General features: G+C 32.6%; 1 protein-coding gene across 6 annotated transcripts; it reads left to right on the top strand.

Moving 5' to 3' along the window:
• Nucleotides 1–159: 159 nt before the first annotated feature.
• Nucleotides 160–23,747, top strand: LOC148621444 (uncharacterized). Of its 6 annotated transcripts, none has more exons than XM_088575838.1 (22): nt 2,251–2,333; nt 3,071–3,127; nt 3,590–3,669; nt 4,280–4,317; nt 4,642–5,413; nt 5,890–5,945; nt 6,208–6,279; nt 7,511–7,648; nt 7,877–7,999; nt 9,275–9,346; nt 9,619–9,752; nt 9,952–10,038; nt 11,588–11,674; nt 12,536–12,646; nt 17,001–17,187; nt 18,174–18,314; nt 19,418–19,563; nt 20,114–20,190; nt 20,530–20,789; nt 21,267–21,393; nt 22,304–22,377; nt 22,706–23,747. In XM_088575838.1, exons 2-22 carry the CDS (start codon nt 3,116–3,118, stop codon nt 22,723–22,725), a joined length of 2,814 nt encoding a protein of 937 aa, XP_088431964.1. In that variant the 5' UTR covers nt 2,251–2,333; nt 3,071–3,115; the 3' UTR covers nt 22,726–23,747. The 6 variants fall into 6 exon arrangements, with proteins under 6 accessions (XP_088431967.1, XP_088431964.1, XP_088431962.1 ...); XM_088575836.1 differs by having other exon boundaries at nt 19,415–19,563; XM_088575839.1 differs by having other exon boundaries at nt 2,252–2,333; nt 19,478–19,563.
• The last annotated feature ends 125 nt before the right edge of the window (nt 23,748–23,872 follow it).

The raw sequence follows: 23,872 nt of genomic DNA, 5'->3' as shown, positions 1-23,872 counted from the left end.
AAGCCTTTTTGTTAGAATTCTAGCGCGATACAAAAGGTCTGCGTAGTTTCGGCAAGCTTTGGCGTAACGTGTGGGTTGTGATATCAACACACCATACGCAGGTGCTGAAGGGATGTTGCCACAGACGAAAGGAAACTTGACAATTCTGAATGAAAAGTCATCACGTTTGTCGTAAAGTTTGGTCAATAATTTTCCTTTACCATCGATTTCTAAGTGTAGGTCAAGATTTGAGGCTGACCTCACAGTGTCTACAGTATCCTTAATCTCAAGTTCTTTGGGATAGATGCGATGTACCAAATCCCCGAAATTAGGATTGTTTGAAGGTAATACGTCATCTTTATAGCGGGAGATTATATGATCTAGCTAAAAGATATTCTTTCTTTCGGATCAGATCAGCTATAAATGCAGCCTCATAAGAGTGATAAATATGTCAGCAAGTAGAATAGCACAATTTGTTCCCATTGTAATGCCGACCGTTTGATGAAAAAGGCGTCCACCACACTGAACAAATATATTGTCGATTAAAAATTCCAGCATTTTGTAAACATCTTCCTCTGTATATTTGGAAAATGATTTGGAATTATTTTTTACAAAGTGTGAGGAATCTCTACCAAGAAATGTATATTTGTATCTACGTGTATCATCTTTCTTTGAAAAAAAACATCGACGTACAATGTTTATAAGTCGGGATTTTAACTGATTATGGGGAATAGAAGTATACAAAAAATGTTGAAAAATCATAGGTTTTAATGCTATTATATTCTGATAAATAGTCTTGAACTAGTTGTCTCCAAAAGATCTTTTGAATTTTTCAGGATCCAGTATAAGTATAAGGTTACTTACAATACATGTAGGTGTCCCCTCAAATTATCACGTATGAATTTTATCATTTTAAATGTTGACGTACATCATTCAGATGCTCATAGTTTAAGGATAAACAGGTTAGCTTGTGAGAAAAATGATACCGTAGGAAACCCCGATGATGACAAAGTCTATACTTGTGTTCTTTGCCTAAAATATATATTCGGAAAGAAACACAAACAAAACACCGCAACAATTATAAACAATGCATACACTAAACTTTCTCAAACGTTCCTTCCATCACTATTTCTAATTTATTTTTTTACATGCATACAAATAGTGTTACGCATGAAGTAGGTCATAAATTACGGTCTGAACATATTAATACTGGTTGTCAGAGTTAGATTTAGTTTGGGGGCGTGGTGGGCGTGTGTCCTCCTTTACTCCAGAAGATCATGACATTCGCTGAAGCATTATTTTAATCAAACGTTCATCTCCGTAACAAATACCTATTTCTCAGGGAGGCGAGAAAGGAAAACCAATATTAGTTTCCCAAAGAAGGCATAATTATTTGGGACAGTGACCTCTTTAAAACATAAAAAGAGTTAAAACAGTCAAAATCCAAAGTATATTTTAGAACCACATTTATTGATCTAACTGTGTATACTTTCCTTTATATTGGCTAATAATAAAGAATTTCGTCTAATGTTTTTTCGAATCGTTTTTAGGCAATTACTCTGTTCCCCGTCCCTTCAAATCCAGGATCCCTGGTTAAATAAGAAGATAAACTAAAGGAGTTGGATCAATAAGGGCAAAATTTTGCCTTAAAATCAAACTCTTTAATGTGTTTTATAGAGGATTCGATTGGTTAATTGTAATAATTAAGTCATATACAGTCAAATATGCACTTCAAAATAAAGGCTGAAAAAACACCAGGATTTGTGCTGTTTTTCAACCTTTTAACAATGGCCGCAGGCGTGTTCATTCTCAGACTTTGTATATTTTATGTATAATTGTCAGTTATAAACCATGTGAAAAAAATGTGTAGCCACTTCCATTCCACTTGAAAACCATCTTAAAAAGGTTTTTTTTTGTAAATGTTACATAAATGCACACTGAATAACGTCATAAATCTCGTAAAAAATAGCTTGTATTCAGTGTTTGCGGCTACTACACTACTACTACCAAGGAATCAGCTTTAGTCAAATTTCTAAAAATGCACATATTTCGAGACCAAGAGATGTCCTTACCGAAATTTCTCCGTTAGTATATTCGACTTTCCTTGGTTGTTTTTTTTTTTTCGACGAAGGTCGAATTTTACATTCAGAACAAGGTAATGAATATATAAATAGCAGACGCCTACGTTAGTTTGATATTTAAGGTTAAGAGAATCTAGAATACAGTTTGAATTTGCTACCAGTAACAACCCTTTAAAAATAGATTTTAAAAGTACCTTAATTTTATAAATAGACACGGAACAAAAATACATATGACGGACGCTAATTGTAATATGATTAATAGAAAAAGAACAGGTACGTAATTATATTCATACTTTTTATTCTACAGTTACATAATTTATGTTAACTCTTTGTTTTAGGTCGTACTCGATTTTTGCTTTTACTCATGATTATGTGACTGTTTTATGCTCTGTACATCACTGTTGCAATTCGGTCACTTTTTTTCACATGATATCAAGAAAGAAATGTTAAATGTGGAATTATGGGCTTTATCCTTACACTGGAATGGGTCAGTTTTTTGTAGGATCCCCAATTTGATGATTAGGTATGATTGCTGGTAAATAAGTAAGTTTTATTTATATTTTTAAGAAATATAATAATATCGAGGATTCTCCAATTACCACGGATAGTGATCAACTTCATACAAATATATATATTCCGGAAATTATAGTAATCATTTCATTATTGTATATTATAAATTTTTGAAGAGTTGTAACAACATTCCCTTCTTTAATATTACACTAATTTTATTGATTTTGACTTGCCTAAAGTTTATCAGTTCGGCAATTTTGTTATTGCCCTAAATTTCCTGTATTTATCTTTTTATCAGTTAATAAATACATCAAATAAACATCAATTCGCCTTTTTAGTAATGTATAAATGCAGCATTTCTATGTACCGTCATAAAAACAGTGCTTCAAGTGCTGCATTGGTCCATACTAAGGTAAACCCTTCCCATACCTTTTAAGACTACATTGAAGTCTAAAAACCCTAGTTAATGGTGGCTTAAATATATTTTTTTTAATTATTAGAGACGACACAAACACATTTAGATCGAAAGAAAGCAATCATTAGGGATGGATTCCGAGGTAAGAAAAAGAACAGCTATAATATTGTTTACTTACTCGTCACTTAACGTGAATTTTTGGTCAATATAAAGTAAGAAGACAAAAAAAAAAAATACTGAAATGATTTGATGAACCCTTACGTGTGTTTCGTACAAAAGATGCAATGGTCTCTAATAGTAATTAAATTTAAAAATCAGTAGTATTTACGAATATGTTCTATTTTCATTCATATATACTTAGTATAAAATTCAATATTTTCAAGATTTTTTAAGGAAGTTTGAATTGTACGCTGTTATTTGAATAACAAATATTAAAATATCCCTGATGAAAACCTATTCTTTAATACTAGTATTGATTACTTTAGTATAATAAAGACAAGTAAATGTTTCTATTGTTGTTATCAGTAGTATTAGAAGTATAATTACCACTATTACTATTATTTCATCCACTCTTAAAAAATCTCATGAAAATTCTTTTTACTAGCATCTAAAAAATATAAACAAAAGCCTTCATGGTATTCATCAGGGTCAAGCCAAGTTATGGGATCATATTACAAACACAAGGTAAGTGATATACAATGTCCATGCAGTTTTATTTCATTTCAATTATGCTAACTTTATGCGAACAAAACTTCAATAGGACTTATATTATCGAGAAAAACAAGCGCGTAGTCCTTGAATTATTCAGGAAGCATACTTTGACAAAAGTTTCAATCTTGAAAGAGTAATCAAGGGAACCAAGGTTATAGCGATAATCAAAAGAATGTAATCCAGGGAGGGATAAAGACCAGACATGGAAAACAGACATACACAACAAAGAACATAAAGTAACTAAAATCATACATACAAAGTAACAAAAGGAAATGAGCAATTCGGACTCCACTAAAAACTGAGAGCATGGACCAAGTGCAGCGGTAGGGTAATCGTCCTCTGTTTTTCTAGAAACACCCACCGAGTTGCTCATAAAAAGTCAAGCCCGGGTAGACAAATTAGGAAAGAATATTATGACTCGTTGAATAAATCAGTTTTCATGGTGCAGATGGATACACCCTAACGATCCACGAGTTCATGATGACGAAAAAGATTTAAAAAATTGTACAAAACCTGTACTATCAATTTCATTTGATTTTAAAGGTTCTACTATTTTTTAAACTTGCATTTACATTATATACAGTGGGAACCTATCGGATCAGACAACTAGACGATTTCAGAGTAAGTAACTAAACTTTTCTAATTGTTTTAATTTTTTTTTTTTTTTTTTTTTTTTGTGCACCAGTAAATCTTAAATATTATACTTTCCTTCGCGTGAAATTAAATTAACCTTTAGAATTGTCTTTTAATACGAAATGTTTAATTGACATCTAATCCTTGCTTGTATCCATACGGAACAACATGATTTCAAATTAGTATAAAATCTGAAATGGTTTACTAAAATTAACCAATCATTTACGAAAACAAAAAACAAAAAAAACACAAAAACTTAAACAAAACAATATTCAGAACGATATGAACTCTCTTATCATTTGTTTACTGCAGAAGTTTGTAAGTTAATCAAGAGCTTTGAAGACACTTTTTGTTTTACCACAAACGACAATATACAGAAACTATTAGTGAAAGTTAATCAGATTGCTACAGATGTCGAATATCTTAAACGAGAAATCGTAAGTCGTGTACCACTGGCGTCCCTGAAGGACAACGACCGTACTAAAACAAAACGATTGACTTATTCCAGTTCAGACACTGATTCTCAAGAAAATGCCAGAGACGATAACCACGAGGAAGATAGTGACATTCAAAACGAATACGATTCTAGTAAACTATCACTCCCTGCTGATGGCATGCATAGTCATCTGAAAAAAACATCATTATTAAGCGACAGACCACCTCATCAGGAAGGGGAAAATATTATACATACATCTAGTCAAATAAGTGATTTGGAAGTTGATGGAAACACTTCAGCTGTTCGGACTAATAATCTAGATACTGGCTTTGAGAATAATGCAAACAGATCAGGGAGTGAAAGTGAAGAAGATAACGAAACAGTTGACCCTGTAGCAGAAACCCACAATACGACAAGCGTCAAAGCAACAGTAAAAAGGGTGAAAAGGAATGAATTCGGTTTCAAACGAAAACTTGATTCACCACCAACTGATAACCGTATTGACAACCGTGTTGCATTCCATCACCGACAGTATTGTTACGAGGGAAGTGTCGATCATCCTTGTGCTGAGCAAGAAGCATCAACAGAGGACTTATCACCACAGAGCTGGAACATATCACTGCCTTATCTAAAGGATAACCAACGAAAGTGAGTCTCAATTTGATAAACAAATGCACGCGGAAATAATATCACAGTTTTCTGTTCCTTCCTCAATGATAAGCATTTTCTCAGGAACGGGTTAAAGCCTTCAGATGGAGTGACAGTAGACACCTGGTCCATGAGAATGATAAATATTAAACCCTAAAACTTTTCATACAGTGACCATTATCTTTTTTTATATTGCATGTACGTGTTTATTGAATTGTCAGTGAAAAAAAAGAAAGAACAAAACACAAAGCAAAAAAAAAAGCATTAATCACATTATTTCTAAATCTACAATCTTAGTTCCTTCGATTATATTTCTAAACAGTGTTGTGCTTGCAAGAATATGTTCATAAAGATTAGATATGTTTCAACTGGCGTACATACTATCATAGCTTATACTTGTTATGATTTCAATCTCAGGAAAGTTCCACATCTTTCGGTTTTTCATTTTATTCTATTTCCTTTTTTTCATTTTAAAGGAGTGACAGTGGAAAGAATTCGGACCAAGATGTAACAGAAGAATATGGTGAATACGGTAAAATTGATCTTTAATCTCCTTGTTCCCATATCCGGTTTACCTTACATGAAATAATGACAAATAAATTGAAATGATACAATTCAATATATTTAATGTTGTAAATATGAATACATTTTTTGTTTATTTTGATATTAAAAGTGTTATTTAATTCAGTATTACTAATTTATAATCTTATATATATAATATTACTGGGTGTTAGTGGTCATGTTTTAGTAAAATATTTGTATTAACTGTGTTTCCTTGTTCTTTAAATTTGTAGGAATCGATAACTTTGATAAACCGAGAACTATGAAAGAGTGGCATGATTATGCTGAACAACTGAGAACAAATTGTGAGTATACCATTAACTAAAGTGAACTTAAAACACGTACAGGCAAAATACAAAGTAATATGCAATTTACACCTTGTTGATACCAGTGTCTCTTGTTACAAAGATACCAACATCGGTATTTACATACATGAAGTTATGAGATGCCTATTTTGGTATCTATGTTTTACAGAGATGTTCATTCAAGCTTCAATGTAGCAACAAAATATCCATCCTGGCATATATGTATTGACTGAGTTTTCCATCCTGGCATTCATGTAGAAACAAAAATGTCCATCCCGGTATTTATGTTCGAACAAAATGTTCGTAATTCACAACAATCCATGTCATGTTATGACAACAAGGGCGACCAGTCATTGTGAGACGTTATTATGTATTTTAACTTAGTTTTTTTTTGTTAAAAAATATGCAATAAAAGTGATGCTCTTTTCAAAGTCAGAAAAACACGTTACAAGTTTATAAATTTACAATAGACGTAATCATAACACCGATGTTTTTGCAATGAAAAAAAACAATTATAAGATCGACTGTTTTGTAATACACAAAAAACTTAAGTAGACCTCATTGTAACGAAATAATAAAAGATTTAAGATTGACTCGAATGATACAAAATAAAACTGTACGTTCAAAGGTTGTTGTCAATGGCACGGAATAGAATAGTTCTAACTGACATCACTGGAACGAAATAAAACTGTATGGTCTTAAGTTGTTTGTCATTGGCATGAATGCATTACGATGGAAACAGAACAGCTCTAAGATCGACGTCATTATTATGAAGTAAAACAGTTAAATTTTACTTTATTGTGAAGAAATAAAACTGTTCTAAGATTGACTTCAATGGGTGTTATTGTAAGGAAACAGAACATTTGTAAGACTGACTTCATTGACACGATATGAAATTGTTCTAAGATGGGCTACATTTGGACGAAATGAACTAGCTTTCAATGGGCTGCATTGCATTAGCCAAAAATAAAACACTTCTAAAGTGCAATATAACAGTTCGTACAACTTAATCAAAGAATTTAGGATTTAAGTAGTTGCAACAAATGATTCTTAACTTAAACGGAAAAGTAACTTATTTATGATTTTACGTACCCTTTTCTCCCCTTTATCGCCATAATTAGAACACTTATTTATCTCTTTCAATGATTTATTAATTATCATTTTATGATATGATTTTGGCTCCAAAAAATAATACTATATTTACTATGTCTGAATAATTTTCCCTATACAGCATTAGCCAAGGTGACATCTGAATGTGTGAAGAGAGGAAGACACGGACACGATGCAATTTTAGTATTGGACTGCTCTGAACGAATGAAGGGCAGAAAATTTGAAGCTCTAAAAACTGCAGCTATAGAATATGTTAATGGTAGAGATGCTTTTATATACAAAATGTATTAAGTTGCGTAAATTTATCTTAAAATGGTATTTTTTTTCATATGAAATTATCACATAACTATAAAAAGGAAAAAAAGAAAAAAATGTACCATACCATTCAAGATAATATGTCATCTTACATTTAGTTCTTTATTTTTTAAGTTATTTTGTTGTATTTCCAGTAATCAACATTTTTTAAAGATCTTGTTCATTTGTTTAGGTATTAAGGTAGTACAAACGCAGCGGGGACTAGAAGACAATATAGGACTGGCTGTATTTGGAGGTCATTCTACTTTAATTCTGGAATCTACGTCTGACTATGACCGTGTAAAGACTACTATAGGTACAGAAATTAAGAAATATCATTTCAAATGATAAATCAAATAATTGTGAAAAAGTGTTATGCATACATTCAATGTGGATTTATAATGATTTTTTTTTTCACTTTTGAAAACCTTATATGAATATAGATGTGCGATTACTGTTCAACTCATCGTAGTATGTATCTAAGTAATTATATAGTATTTTACTGTCACTTTCTACAAAAGTTATGATGACGCTTGATCTCTAAGCTCGCTTTGACCATGTGAGCATTTGTCATTACTTGGCGTCCGTTGCCGTTCGAGGTCGTCGTCGTTCTTAACATTTTAAAACAATATTTCCTCTGATACCACTAAGTAGATTGTAACCAAATTTGTTCACTTGCAACCTAAGGTTGATTTACTTAAAAAATTGTTGCGATTATGCTGATAAGACAATGGATATGGCACAAAAATCTATATATAGAACACTGCATAAAATCATTTATTTAAAGTTTTATTTCAAACACTATGAAAGACAGTTAAAATTCCTTCTTTAGCTTGAAGAGCTTTACCAAAATTGTTGGACGAATTCATGTTAGAAATTGGTTTTTTAAAAGGCGAAATTAAGCGAGTTGTGTTGCAGTTTGAAAACCACAACTAATGGGAAAAAATATTAATTGATAAATCGATCCTTATGACAATGCCCACACAAGCCTGCATTGTATTGAAGTCGTAGGATAACTCTCACTTAGAGTTGTTGGCCTTTTAAAGCTTTTTTTGTGGTTTTTAGTGAATATCTTTTCAAACATTAGAAAAGAAATCTACTTCCGATGGATAAATTTACGCCTATAATAGTCTTCTTTGAAAGAAGTCTAAGAACGACTTCTTTCTGGATGTATTGAATTTGAAGGGCAAAGTGATGCATTTTGTAGGTTTTTTTTAACAAATATCAAGAAAAAAAAACGAAATAGATAGAATGAAACTTTTAATTAATGAAATGTTTCTTTCAATAAGCCTCCAAAAATCTCAAATTATTGGCTTCTGTAAGTAAGAAAATGATTTAATTTTTATTCTGCTTGATCAAACATCTCATTTTTCTGAGAGTCGGTCATCGAAAATGAAAGCCGAATTCATCGGTAAGTTCTACCAAAGTATTTTAAAGGAACTACATTATCATAGCTACGATATGATTAATACAAGTTTACTATGCACCAAAAATACAGCTACACGACAAAAAAGTATTGTATCTATGACGAAGAAATTGCTCATTCAATGTGCGTTTGTTTAACACTAAGAACTAAGAATTCTGTAAATAGATAGCCTACAACCTGCGGGAGATGCACCATTGCTTGGAGGATTATTACTGGGGCTAGCTGGAGTATTAGGAGGTTTGTTCTTTCTTGCTTATTCAATATCAAAGTTAATCGTAAGTACAATATTTATTTATTGATGAAGTATGATAAACGTTTTAAAGGTTCTACATATTCTAACAGGAAAACACGAAACATTTTAAATTGTAAAAACATTCAAATTGTAAAAAAAAAATTTTGTTTGGTGATGTTTCGAAAACGAATGTAACTGATTAAAACTAAGTTTTATACTAAGTATACGTTAATGATAAAAAAAATAATCTTCGATAACATGTTCATGGTTGTTTTAGGTGCGGCGTCTCAGGTTTTACAGTATGATGTTCCTGGTCATATGATTGTTTTTACAGACAGCACATCTGATAAAGAATGGTCGGGTCTAAAAGATTCAGACATCAACCCATCCTATCTTACCGGAGACTTCCGAGTGAGAAAATTATTATCATATGCGTAATAAAAAAAGTGGAAAAGTAAAATTGTTTTTATATAATGACATCAAAGAATAAAGGTAACGAAATTTTAAACAAACTTAGATTAAACTAAACACTGGATATTTTGCATATTGAATTTTAAATAGCCATGTATTAAGATAATTGCCTCTGTTCGTCATCAAAGTTTCATTTCAGATGGAACCAGTGGGGGTGATTGAAAAGATAGCAGGACATTCAATAAAAATTTACTATGTTCCTATTGAAGAAACTCAAGGAAATTCGGTAATCATATTATTCAAAACTATTAGATGCCAGTCCCTGTAAGAATCAGATAGTAGGTGAAACATGGTATGAAGAAACCCACCATTTTGATAGAGTAATTTGACTATTTGCGCCATCCGAATCAAGGAAAGGGAGATATTCCATATCATGCTGCACCATTGAGTTATCATTTCACTGCAATGCACTGAAGAGGAACATTACAAGGGCAGATAATTCTGTCAAAAACCTTATTTTTCTAAGATTCTATTGTCAATTTTCTGAAAAGAGCCAGTGATGCAGAGATTAAATAATGGTCTTTTCAAATAGAGAAAGCATTATATTGTCAGATCGATGGGTTTTTGACATGCATGTTTCCGATTTTGCCTGATTCTTCTAAATACTGACAGAAACAAGCATGAAAATAAAGGTTTAACACAAAGATTCCAAATGTCCATGTGAATTATTGCCATTACTTTGAGCACGTCATCAACTATCGTAGTCACATGTAGCCATAACTTTTTTTTAAACATCCTATTCACTGTGTTGATTGTAACAAAATATGAGTATTTATTTAAAGAAAAAACATCGTCCAACATGTTGATCGAATAAACTGCTTTTTTTAAACAAAGTTAGCAACCGATTTCAAATTATGAGGATACAAAGTAAGAAATGCGTTAGCTTTAAGAATATTTGTGGTACCTTAAGCATGGTTCTGTTAAAAAAAACTACGCAGTAAGTAAGTAAAAAAATAAATGAGCAACTCGGACTCCACTAAAAACAAGGAGGATGGACTGGGTGAAATCGGTAATATATGCGTCCTCTGCATTTCTAGAAACACACACCGAGTTGCTCTTAAAACGTCAAGTGCAGGTAGACGAAAGATGAAAGGAAAACTATGCCACGTAATACAAATAAGTTTTCATGGTGCAGATGGATACACTGTAACGATCCACAAGTTCATGACGACGATCTTTTTTAGCAACACAACATTGTTCCCGAAGCCTAATTGTAAGAAGTCTAGTGCTATAAAAAAATATGCGTAGTTAAGACGAGCTCTGGCATTTTTGGTATAATGTATGAGTTGTGAAGCAATGTTGCAACAGATAAAAGGAAACTTGACAATACGGAACGAAAAGTCATCATTTTTGTCGTAAAGTTTGGTCAATAGTTTCCTTTACCATCGATCTCTAAGTGTAGATCAAGATATGAGGCTGACTTCACAATCTCTGTAGTATGCTTTATCTCAAGTTCTTTGGGGTAGGTGCGATGTATCAAATCCCAGAATCAACTATTGTTTAACGATACTATATAATCTGTAAAGCGGAAACTCGGATTAAAGGATCTAGGAAATAAATTTATGGCACTACACTATCACTACTGCAAAATATAATTTTAAGTATGAAAACCTGGGAGAACTTGTACAAACAAGCAAACAAAACAAAAAACAAGAAAAATAAGAAATATGAATTTTTTGTATCATTTTCAATAACTACTTGTAACATTGTTGTTCTTATTTGAAATCAGTAGCTAAGATATCGACGTTGTATATGCTCTGAATGTTTTTATCCAGATTATGGAACAAGCTGTTAAGGAAACACATGGAAAAGTAATACGAAAAGATGAATTGTACAGGTTGATTAGAATGACACAAGTCCTGGTAAGCAGCATTTCAAACATTGGAATATAATTATCAGTTTTGTGTGAAATTTTACTATTGGAAAGAAATTTTATTATCCAATAAGGGCTCTCAAGGGGCATGAACATTAATGAATATTTTTTACATTGACATACACATATACATGCCTAAAAAAAGATAATATAAATTTGTTTTATTATGAAATATATTATATGCTAATATTACACGTAGGTACCATAAATAATTAATCATATTAGGAGTTTGTTCAGTTAGGTCATGATTAACTCTCTGTTCATAAATAAAATAACAAATCTACTCCATATTGAGATTTGTAGTATATATTTATATGACTGATGAATGAACAATGAAGAAATAACTTGATACTTGTTTCATGGTAAGGTTCGTTTGACGATTATAACAAATCGATATAGATATTTTAAAATGAATCGCCTGCAGTTATATTTCTACATTGCGGATGAGTTCTATAATTTTTAAAATAGTCTTTTAACAGAAATTTTGAATTTCATATCGCCAAATGTGAATTATGATTTAATTCGTTTTGCTGTTTGGAATTTGGTAGAATTACAAACCTTTCGTAAACGAGCTATATTTGGATATATCATTTTTGCTCTAAGTCTGCATTCTATTTTTTTGACCTCGTAAGTCCCTTTATTATTATATTATATTTTTTTATCAATTTTTAGACCCAACACAATTACTTTCAAGCCTTAATTATTTCTATAGGTACATGTACTCATAAAAGTATTTTGTAGCTGTCAATTCGTTATCTTTTATCTTTAAATTCGAATCACTGATACTATATATTGTGTGAAAATCTGCCGCATTTCCAGCAACTTTTAGAATTTTTTTTTATTTTCACAGATCTTAGCTGCACAAGTTGCTACGGGCCTAAGACAGGAACGATGTAATCCAACTAGAGAAATGGTTAAACAGAGTATTATACAGAAATCGGGAAATAGTGCAGATGCTCATGTAATTATTGTTTATTTTCTAATTTTCAAAAACACTTTTTATATCATACCGTTACCACATAAAGCGCCAACGTTGCAACTATGACCTGTTAAACTATTTCAAATTGTCAAAAATTAAGAATATTGGTTGCTATGGTAACCAGATCTTTACCAATCAGATTGCTTTGTACTTTATTGTAAATTGTTTTCCATAAGACACACTTCATTAATATAATTATTTAGTTTGGTAAATTTCCACCATTAGATATAAAAAAATACATTCAAATTGTGACATTTTTGTGATTATTAGGCCCTAAATTGGTGGTTGCTAAGGAGTGGTTGTTGCTATGGTAACAGTGAAAACATTTTTCATTTTTTCATTTTATTCATTGTTTTTCTTATATATCCAACTGATTTAAAGTCAATTTGGATAAAATATCTGACATCAATAAATCACTTTCAGTGAAAATTGCATGATTCTAAGGTAGACTGCTACTTAAATCCAACTGAAATAGGGTGAATCCTTACGACACTTAAGACTTAATAGTAGTCCAGTGTGCCTAATGCACAATCTCAACAGTTTTAATTCATTAAAAAGTTACTTGACTGCAAAATATACAGCTTGTGCTGCCCACTAGCAGAGCGTGTGCTCTCAGACTTTAAGTCAATAAAAAAATGCTAAAAAGTTATTAACATTTGTAACAAAATACTATCCTAATACATTACACACAATCTCGTATTTGTTACGAAAGCACTGGTCTTATATAATTAATGACCCTGAATGCTCTCAACTATTAAAACCACCAATAAAGCAGACCCTGGTCAAACCTTTATAATGAACGTCTTTCATGAACAATTAAACTATAAATATTACTCCATAGCACTTTTTATCTGTTGAAGATAAAAATATCACGTGTATATACCGTTCTTTATATATGCATCTTTTACATAATACATTCAATTGCGAAACTAATAATATTTTCATTATGTGATCTGAAGCCAATGCAACATACCTAAAATATACTTGTGACATGTGTATATGTATTATAAAATACATTCGCGACTTCCCTTAACTGTACCATGAGACAATGAGACATTATACGAAACCGGAAAAGCTGCCCAGGCTGCAATAGAAATGGAGCGCTACAACCTTGATATTTTGGGACGAAGTTAGATGGACATCATCGGGAGCGGTCATATTATCTTCAGAGCAAATTCTACTGTACTCTGCACCACAAAACGAGGATGGCAATCATCAACATGGAGTAGAAATTTCACTCAACATGAAGGCCAAATCATCATTCATCGAATGGAATCATGTGAGTGAGAGATTTATCGTGGCAAGATTTATGTCAAAGATACAAAAAGTAACAGTCATTCAATGCTACGCTCCTACCAACGTAGCAGACGAAGAAGACCAAGAAGAGTTTTACAACCAGCTCCAAGCTACCCAAGATTGAACAACACTTGGGGCATCTTGATTGTAATGTGTGACATGAATGCCAAAGTTCGAAAGATAACACAGGGAGAGAACTCATCACGAGGAAGGAATGAATTGGTAACATCAACGAAAATGGAGAACTCAGAATGCAGATTTTTGCTCCAAGAATGATCTGGTCATATGAGGTACGACATTCCAACTCACAAGGATAAACACAGAACAACCCGGGTGTCTCCAGAGATGAAAACTAGAAACCAGATAGACCATATCACAGTCGCCAGGAGATGGAGAAAGAACATGACATCCGTTAGAACTTATCGAGGTGCTGATATTGCATCCGATCATCTTGTGGTAGCTTAATTAAAGATCAAGATAGCCATGACAACCAGACAAGACCAGATTAGAAGGCGAAAGTATAACGTAAGGAAGAGGCGCAGTAGACAAACAATTGGAAAGATTAAAATCCACATATAACACCACATGCCAAGAAGAACTTGGATTCTCAAAGAAGAATACAAGTCATGGTTATCTGACGATACAATCGAGACAACTGAGAAGCGTAGGTCAGTTAATATATAACATGACCAGGTCAATACAAGATTGCTGAAAGAATGATTGACGAGCGTATAAGCATTAGGAAGAAGTAAAGAGAAAGGAACAGACAGGATAAAAATACGTACATCAACGAGCTGGCTTCAAAAGCAAAGAATGCAATGGACAGAAATGAGTCAAAAACTGGGTAAAACATCACACGCAAACTGACAGGTAGAAAGACCAACACATCCAAATCAGTAAAAGACAAAGATGACAATGTGATAACAAACATAGATCGAACAATTTTAAATGGAGAAAATATATCAGATGCTCCTGATCTACCTCCAGGAGAAGACCCTGATGTTGATACTGGCCCAATCTCGAAGGATGAAATCATAAAAGCTGTACGAATAAAGACTGGAAAAGCCCTAGTATATAACCAAACTTCCACCTGAGGTCTTGAAGATCAACCCGGAAAAAACCTACAGCATCTCGATTGATTGATTGATTGTTGGGGTTTAATGCCCAAGCAGCAATTATTCACCTGTTCTCGGACTTGCACGAGGCCCTAATCACCTTACATCTAGGAAAAGTCGAAATCTTTGAAGAGTGGGGTTTAAGCTACATCATTATGCTTCCAAAGAAGGGCGACCTGAGCAACTGCCAAAAACTGGAGAGGAATTCAGCTCCTTTCCAGGTTCCGATTCATGTATTGACCAAATTGCCACATTACGGGTCATCATCGAGGAGTAAATAGAATGGCAATCACCCCTCTACACAAACTTCGTGGACTTCAAGAAGGCCTTAATATAAGAAATGCACTTTGGAAGGTATTAAGACACTGGAATCCCTGTCAAATTGTAAAGATTATCAAAGGACTCTACAAAAACACCAAATGCCAAGTCATCCACAATTCAACATTCTCACCATCCTTCAATGAACATACTAGAAATACTCCAAGGTTGTCTCCTGACACCCCGTATTTTCTATACTAGTGTGCAAGAATTTTAATTAGATATAATATACAATCATGAATTTACTCATAGTTTGCTTCTTGTCTAATTGATATATTTTGGGATGCTAAAGGGCTGTAGACTCTAGATTGGCCATGCATAATTGATTGTGACGTAGGCTGCTTCCCTGCTAAAGTCCCCGACTTTCTCGTGTTATCGCAGGATAAACTTTCCGGCCTGTACGAGTCCCAGGTTTTCTCGTGCTCTGTATGGTTTAGAAAAAAGAAGTAGCTCCTCATCAATTCCTGGCTACATACAAAGCCATGTCTTGTTTAGGCCAAGTAAATTTCATCCAACCCTCACCAAAAATATGGGGTGGTTGGGAGGACTTTATGTTTTATTATTTATTCCTTACCAGATATTTTCTGGCCTAATTTTATCCTGATTTTGAAATTCCCGTCCCATATTTAAAAAAAATGTCATTTTTAGGACCGGGAGGGGATGTAAACCTATCAATTAATTTGATTTGGAACAAGAATACAATATTTGATTATCTGTCTTTAGTTTCATATGTCCTTCTTTGATATTTATATAATATTTTACTTGAATTGCTATTGAAAAAAAAATTAAGAAGAGCAGTTCTTCGAAAAAATGGAATAAGAGCATATGTGCCTTTAAGAAAATGCCTTTATTATTTATACTATTAACAATAATACTTGAATTTGAATAAGGACATTAGCAATGTTTAAATAAATGCAAACAGTTTTTTCAAGTTCTTAATTTGGTTCATACTGCTCGTTTTTTTGTGTGCAAGTCTTAGTTCATTGTGTGTGATAGTGGTTCCTTGTCAGTTATCTTTTTGCTGTTGCCTTATTTGATTTAAACATGAATGTGAGTTCTTTCAATTCAAGTTTTGCCTGATATGAAGTTGTTTTTGGAAGTGGTTTTTTTTTGTTTTATTTAGTTTGTGTTTGTATTTTATTTTTTTTTTTGGTGAGCAACATGTCGAAAAATGGTACTTATTGATAAAAATAACATTTTTTTGCGGAAAAAAGAAAAGTATGCGTTTCACTTTTGGATATGTTAATATGCATGATTGTTTTGGGTTGAACAAGTGATATGCATATCGTTTTTACTCCACAACAAAATGTCTGTTTTGCTTGAGAAGGTACATTCCTGAAAAGTTAATTGTTTAACTTATTCTAGTGCCACCTTAGTCTGTGTAATCATATGTATAAACAAGGGGCAATCCTTTGATAAGTCAACAGCTAGTATACCAAAGTACACACACAAACAATTTAACATACGACATAAAAATATTCTTACAACAAAATAAACAGCACGAACCCCTCCATCCCCTCAATGAAAAGAAAAAATGACAAGGATAAATTCGACTGTTGGGATGAGCAGTTATAAGATTTTCAAAATGCATTTAATTTTCTCAACAGGAGGATTGTGTTGATCTTGTCACTGAGTTTATGGATCCTTTGTTGACAGAAAAACGGAAGGGCTTGTTTTCTGAACTAACATGCAAGTATCTAACCTTAGGGGATAGAGTGCGCAGGGGAAAAAATTGGTTGTTTGAGGATCAAGATTCTAACGGACCTGGTACTGTGGTCGGCCAAAACAGATTAGGTATTATTATTATGCTTATTATGTTTTAAACCCTATGGGTGAGCATGATTAACATTTTATCAAAATCTATCGTACGTATAAGAATATGGATAGTAAAACAATTCATAGAATATTCCGCCGTAAAATATCTAGTTGCTTAAATGCAATGACGAAAAAAAAGATATTGACATTTTAAAGGATGGGTTTTCAGTGTTATAAATTGGGATAACATACACTGCTTCCATGTTCTTATGTTGGAGGTAAAACCAAATACGAAAAATCACGACTAAACTTCAGGAAGTGTTGAGTAACGTATCATAAGAGAAATGGGTAAGTAATGAATGTAATGAAACAATGTTAGTGTAGTTACTATAGCTTTGATGTATTTATTTCCTTTCGACGATTTTTAAGAACAAGCCAGATAATAACTGAATTTATGGTGTCATACAAAAATAAATTGTTTTGTTTTGATGCAATTAAAAGAACCTTCCAGCACTATTCAAGTTATATTTATAGAAGATACATCAATATAGCGTAATGCAATGCGTTCGTTGAAACAATGTCTGATTTTAAGTGATAAGAGGGTGGGATATTTTGTTTTCCTGTCCTCTTACGACTACGCGGTTTGACTTTTATGAGCAACTCGGCGTGTGTTTCTAGAATAAACAGAGGAGGCTTACCCTACCGGTGCACCTGGTCCATGCTCCCAGTTTTTGTAAGAGGAGTTTGAGTTGCTCATATACTTTTGTTTCTTTATACGTATTAGTTTGGTTATTTTATGTTCATTAGTGTGTGTGTCTGTTTTCATTGTATGGTCTTTGTACGACATATCTTATAAAATAAGTAGAGGTTTAAAATAGTTTTTTTTTGTATTTCGGTAAGCGAAATGATGAATTTTAAGTTTGATATTGAACTTAAGTGTCGGAATGATCAACCTACAATGTTGGAATTTTGAAGTATTTGACTAATATTTTTATGAAAAATGAGAACAACAATGTTATATTTAGATCAAATATGGGTGGAATGGGATAACAGTCATGTAAACGTTTACCAATATAGTGAAATAGGCATTTCTTCTATCCGAAAAGTAAATGAACCAAGAGATATGTCTTCAGGCTATATTCAGACTGGATTTAGGGTTTCCCGAGGTAAGTAGTATATTTTTGTCTTCGTTCGATAAATTGGTTTCCTCAGATTTCGTTAATACAAGTATTGATTTAAAAATAATAATAAAGAATTAAAACACAAATTCACAAGTTAAACGCGAATTTACATTAAAAGCCGAAAGCACGGATTACTTTGCCATCAAATGCCAATAATATTGAAACCAAGTAAAATTATTTTTGTGGTTTTGGTCAATTTAAGTTGTATCAGATTTGTGTGAACTAAGTTTGTAATAAGGTATATATTAAGACACTTGTAGGAATTATAACGGGAATGTTTTGGTTTAAACAATTACTACACTGTGGCTGATGATTGTTTTGTCTTGAAAAAGAAACAAGTCATGTAGCAGATATAGCAAAAACTAAACAAAAAATATTTTACCGTTCTTAGACTTCTGGAACAGGGTTATGTTGCTACAAGATTTAAATCATCACTCCAGAAGTTTTATGGTCGTTATCATGAACTCGCGGATCGTTACTGTGTATCCATCTGCACCATGAAAACTGATTTCTTCGACGTGTCATAGTTATTCTTTTCTCTTTCGTCTACCCCGTACTTGACTTTTTATAGCAGCTCGGTTGGTGTTTCTAGAAAAGTATAGGACGCTTACCCTACTGGTGCTTCTGGTTCGTGCTTTTTTGTTAATTGTTGTGTGTGTTTGTTTTCCATATCCGGTCTTTGTCCCTGGATATCATTCTTTTGATTTCTGATAGAATCTTGGTTTCTTTTATTACTCTTTCTATATAGAGACACTAATATAACTAAAATTAGCTGTTTGGTTATGATACAATGTCCTATGTTATAAGGCCGTGCAGCGAGATTAATGAGATTGCTAAAATTACTTATCTATTTCGTTGGAACATAAAGGAGGAAATTCACATAAAAAGATGCAAGAATATCTAGTCTGATCAAGGCATAAAATATACCTGCAGAAAGATGGTAATTGTGGTTCAGTTTAAAGGCAAGGTAAAAATTAGAAAGGTCATTTTGAATGAAATTGTATTGAAAGTGACCAACTCAAGTAAAAAATGTTTATTGTATCTCCCATTTTCAAACATGCAGCCCGACTAGTAGTATTTTATAGTAGCCGAGCTGCATATTAGTGGGAGCAAGATCCTGTGTATCTACTTGATGAATGTGCCTACAGGGCCTGATTGGTGTTATGGTGATGACGATGGGGGAGCTGGTAGTGTTGGAATAGTATTAAGTGTAAAACCTGATGGCTCTGCCGTGGTGAGTAACTCCGTATATATTATATTACAATTTAATGTAAAAAGTAGCATTTCTGATTGCATAAACAAAATTGTCTATCATTTCATAGACAAACTTTTGCAATGTGACTGTGTGTGTCTTCATCGGCGTTCAATGATTGAAATTGTTAGAATTTGATATTAAAATTGAATTACAAGAAATGACTGTTAGTTTTTTCTCTCTTTTTTAAATAACCTCAATGCCCGTGCTTTTTGCATGTTATTTAATGTGCACCACGTGATTCAGGTTATTAATTCATAGACAGAAAAATGCTTAAAAGTCATTCCTTAGATATCAACTATGACAGAAAATTCAATTGTCATTATTCCGATTCTATTTTTTTCTATTCCGATCCGATTACTCAAGTGGAGCAAAAAAGATATAAAGTGCTTCGAATATTCAATTTAAAATTATTGTTTATTTTCAATTTGGCATCTCTTGATAGTGATATGTATTATAACTTTGTTTCAAAACACGAATTCTTATTAGCCTATCTATTTCCTAGGCATAGAGTGTATTTTGTTTGTTTTAGGTGCGCTGGGAGTGCTCTTTACTTGGAGTATATCGAATGGGAAGAGGCTTTGATGGTCTTTGTGAAGTGCAAATTAGGTAATTTAAAAAAAAATAATTTTAAAAAATTATCAAAGCGCCTTGTCACATAGGGAGTCTTCGTCGTTTAGATTTTCGTATATGGTACCTTACTCAGTATCAACTTTGACGTTCTTTCATTGCAGTAAGTACATCAGTGTCGGATCCAGACTTTTTGACAAGGAGTTCCAGGCTATTATTTGCTTTTTTGCGCATATTTTGCATGAAATTAACAAACTTTTTCCGGCAACTGGAGCACATTAAACATTGGAATGAGTTTTGATATCAAATTACTATTTCGCATGTTTTTCTTTTGTTCTTCATATAAAAAAAAGCAACATTTTTGTCGTGCCATAATAGTTTACAGAGTTTAACTGGAAGTACGACAGATAGCTTCAAAAGTCAACAGAGCTTTGCAGAACCCAACCCTGCCCATACTGGTAGCAGTGCTATGGCTGATATGGAAAATAAATATGAAAAGGACCATTTAAAGGCATATGAAAATCCCCATCTCCATTCAACAAGAACTGGAAAAAATATAAACTTACCGACTGAATTCAATGAAGAAAACAAATTTGATTTTGACCATAGTAATAGACGTTTCATAGATGAACAATCAGGTAGTTTACTAAGTATTATTATTTGATTTGTAGCTTTAAGTTTTTAGTGGAGTCCGAGTCACTCATTTGTTTTTTACTTTGTATGTATGATTTTAATTACTGTATGTTCTTTGTTGTGTATGCCTGTTTTTCATGTCTAGCATTTGTCCCTGGATTACATTCTTTTCATTGCGGCTATAACCTTGGTTCCTTTGATTACTCTTTTACTAATGTGTGGGTATAGACCGAGAATTAGGAGTCAACCTATGATGCATATTGTGAATTGTAATGAATCTTTTTCATGCTTTCAGAATGACTTTGTTCTGCTATAAAATTATTTCAACTTCTTTAAAATAAAATGCATTGCACAGAACCAAAAACTTCGTACCTCTTAACTTAACGATAAGGGTATGTGTTTGTTTTAATTGTTATAAGAAGAATAAAAATCTAGATATTAAATTTGACAATATCTTGATTCAATGAATGTTATATTTTTAGTTAACGCTGTCTGGGAATACAAAACTGATAGCGGATGGGAAGAATTTTATCAGGGCTTGAGTGATAAAATTGAAAAGGCTCACCAGAAGAAGAAAGATAAAACAATTTTGTCTGAAGGAGACAAAAGGTTGGCAAAGTCATTTTAGTTGAATAATGAATATTTAAAAATGCCTGACGTTGTGTATCACCAGTAAACATGATGTCACGTTAAATTGTATTTGTTATCAGTAGTTATTTTTAGTTATTTAAATATAACAGACAGTTGCAGCAGAATAGATATCATCGAATTGTATTAGAAACTTATTCTTCATGTTTTGATTTGATTGTCTCAAACTAAAGGTAAAGTTTATGCACATTAAGCAGCAGTTTTTACTTGTTTTCAAAATATACATCAATTTTAGTAATATTGTGAAATTTGTTTGGTAAGAAATTCAAAAGCGAAGAGCAACGAACTCGTATTAAGGTTACAGACCACCAATTCAACCAATGAGCATTTGGAACGTACGCAAAAATAGTCCTACGCAGAAATTACCCCTGTTCCTCATAGTGCTGTGAAAAAAGTTCTCATCTTATTTAAAAAATTGAAACAGTTTCTGAAAGGAAAAACATTTCTGTACATTTTATAGGTGCATTTTGCTTCTTGTGATGTGAAGCCTACTCTCCATAATGATTTTTAAATATACTCCTATCTTGTGAAAACACTGGGATTTCCCATGCTATTTATAGACCCTTCACTTCCGGTGACCAGTACTGCACTGCAAGTCTGCTAACCCCACATGCCATTCTGAGGATTGTGAGCTGACATATGTAGAATCATGCTGATATATAGTCCTCTGCAGGTTAAAGTTAAGGTAAAGTCCAGAGAAGCCATTGAATATTGTGAAATTAGCATAGAAGCCTATGGAAAGTGGAATTAGTGGTTTTTAGCCTTAAATGAAATTAATTCCGGCAAAAACTATTACTCTCCTTCAAAATTCTGAACAGGTTCTTTTTGTGGACATATTTGGCATTAAGGTATAACGATAACTATTTTTCAGGTGTATTATTGATTTTAAATCTATGGTAAAGATTGATCAAATGACAAAAGAAAAAGTGGAAATACGAAGAAAAGGTAAATATATATTTTATTACAGTAGTTGGTTTTGTAAAGAGCATTATCATGATTAATTAACTCTAAATAAATTGAAGTTGTCGTGTGGAAATGAACCGGGCGTCGAACATGTGGCAAAACTCTCCGTTAACATTATAAAAATGCATTAATGAATACCAAATGATCATATTTTAGCCAATAAGAATAACTCATTCTTCTTTGATGTGGAATGAAAATTGGAACGATATGTGCAGCCTTATACTAGGTACACGAATTGTATTCAGAAAATTATGCATATCAATCTTTGTGATGACTGTATCGAGCTTAACTTCTTGATTTTTATTTTCAGATACGTCAAACTGTTCTTAAATTTGAGATGATAAATTACCTCACTATTAACTGACCATGCAGAACTTTATGGGCATTATCTTGTGTAGAAACTCGTGATGTTTAATGTCATTTTGAATAATTTTCACAATTAACCATAAAAACCGTTTTCATCGAGGTAGAACACAGAAGATTTCCCTTTATCCATAAGCTGTTCGCTGCTTTGTCTGAACTTATCATTACTGTAGTTTGTCCACAGAAATTTGTTGTTTCATTTTCGGAATTTATGGGATGAACTGTTTACTTATCGTTAAGGCTGTTTAAATTGAACTGGAACCAATTTCAGGTTTTCTGTACTTATAATACTATAATATAACTCTATAGGTTGGCATCTGTCCTAGAGTCAATCTCCTCCGCAGACCTATAACCGTTTCCTGACTTACTATATGACTGTGCTAGCTTGTATGCTTTACTAAACAATTTTTTATTTAATAAGAAAACACAGAGCAAAAGCACTACTCATTACAAATCGACGGAGCTGCTTCCATTATACTGTACTACGTATAATTTGTATGAAGGGTGTGGTGTAGCCCACAGTTAGGCAGCGGGGTGAAGATTTGAAGTAGCGAATACACCCTCTCTGCAAGGAATTGTCCTACAGTATACTTATATGTTCTTCTTAATTCACACTGAACACTAGAATAGTCGCGTTCTTATTAATGAGTGAACCTGAAAAGTATTTCGCGGGAAAAATACATTAAGTTGAACACTTTTAGAATTTTAAGTGTTGTATTAACTTCGCGGAAGTTTCGAGCCTGTCTAAAAAATTGAACAAGTGGGTTTATTCTATAAATCGTAACCATTGTCATAGAAAACGATGATTTCGTTCAATATGGTAAATTTTCTATTCCTCTGTAGTATCATTTCATCCGCTCTTTTGTATACTAGTTAGTTCATTTGATGCTCGGGATGAATTTACAAAGACTCTTTCAAGTATTTTTGAGCACTAAAGCAGTATATTTATTGTAATAATGCAATGTCCAATAAAAAGATTTTACTGTAAATCTTTGATTTTTACCTGTAATCAAGAAAATTTTCATTATCAAAATATCTATTGCATTTCTTTTGTTGGCATACCTTGAATATATATTTTAAATAGCTTTTTAGCATATGGTTTGAGGTAGTTTGC

The sequence above is a fragment of the Perna viridis genome, chromosome 3 (genome assembly GCF_037379345.1).
Source record: "Perna viridis isolate PV_CMFRI_1.1 ecotype Kerala chromosome 3, ASM3737934v1, whole genome shotgun sequence".
NCBI lineage: Eukaryota > Metazoa > Mollusca > Bivalvia > Mytilida > Mytilidae > Perna > Perna viridis.
Note: the sequence above shows the minus strand (reverse complement) of the source record. Positions and strands in the feature narration are given on the sequence as shown.

Bases quoted from the DNA above. Each gene is read 5' to 3' on its own strand.
- LOC148621444 (XM_088575836.1), top strand. The intron at 8,000-9,274 runs GTACAGAAATTA...TTCTGTAAATAG, and splicing joins CCGTGTAAAGACTACTATAG to ATAGCCTACAACCTGCGGGA. The intron at 22,378-22,705 runs GTAAATATATAT...TTTTATTTTCAG, and splicing joins AGTGGAAATACGAAGAAAAG to ATACGTCAAACTGTTCTTAA.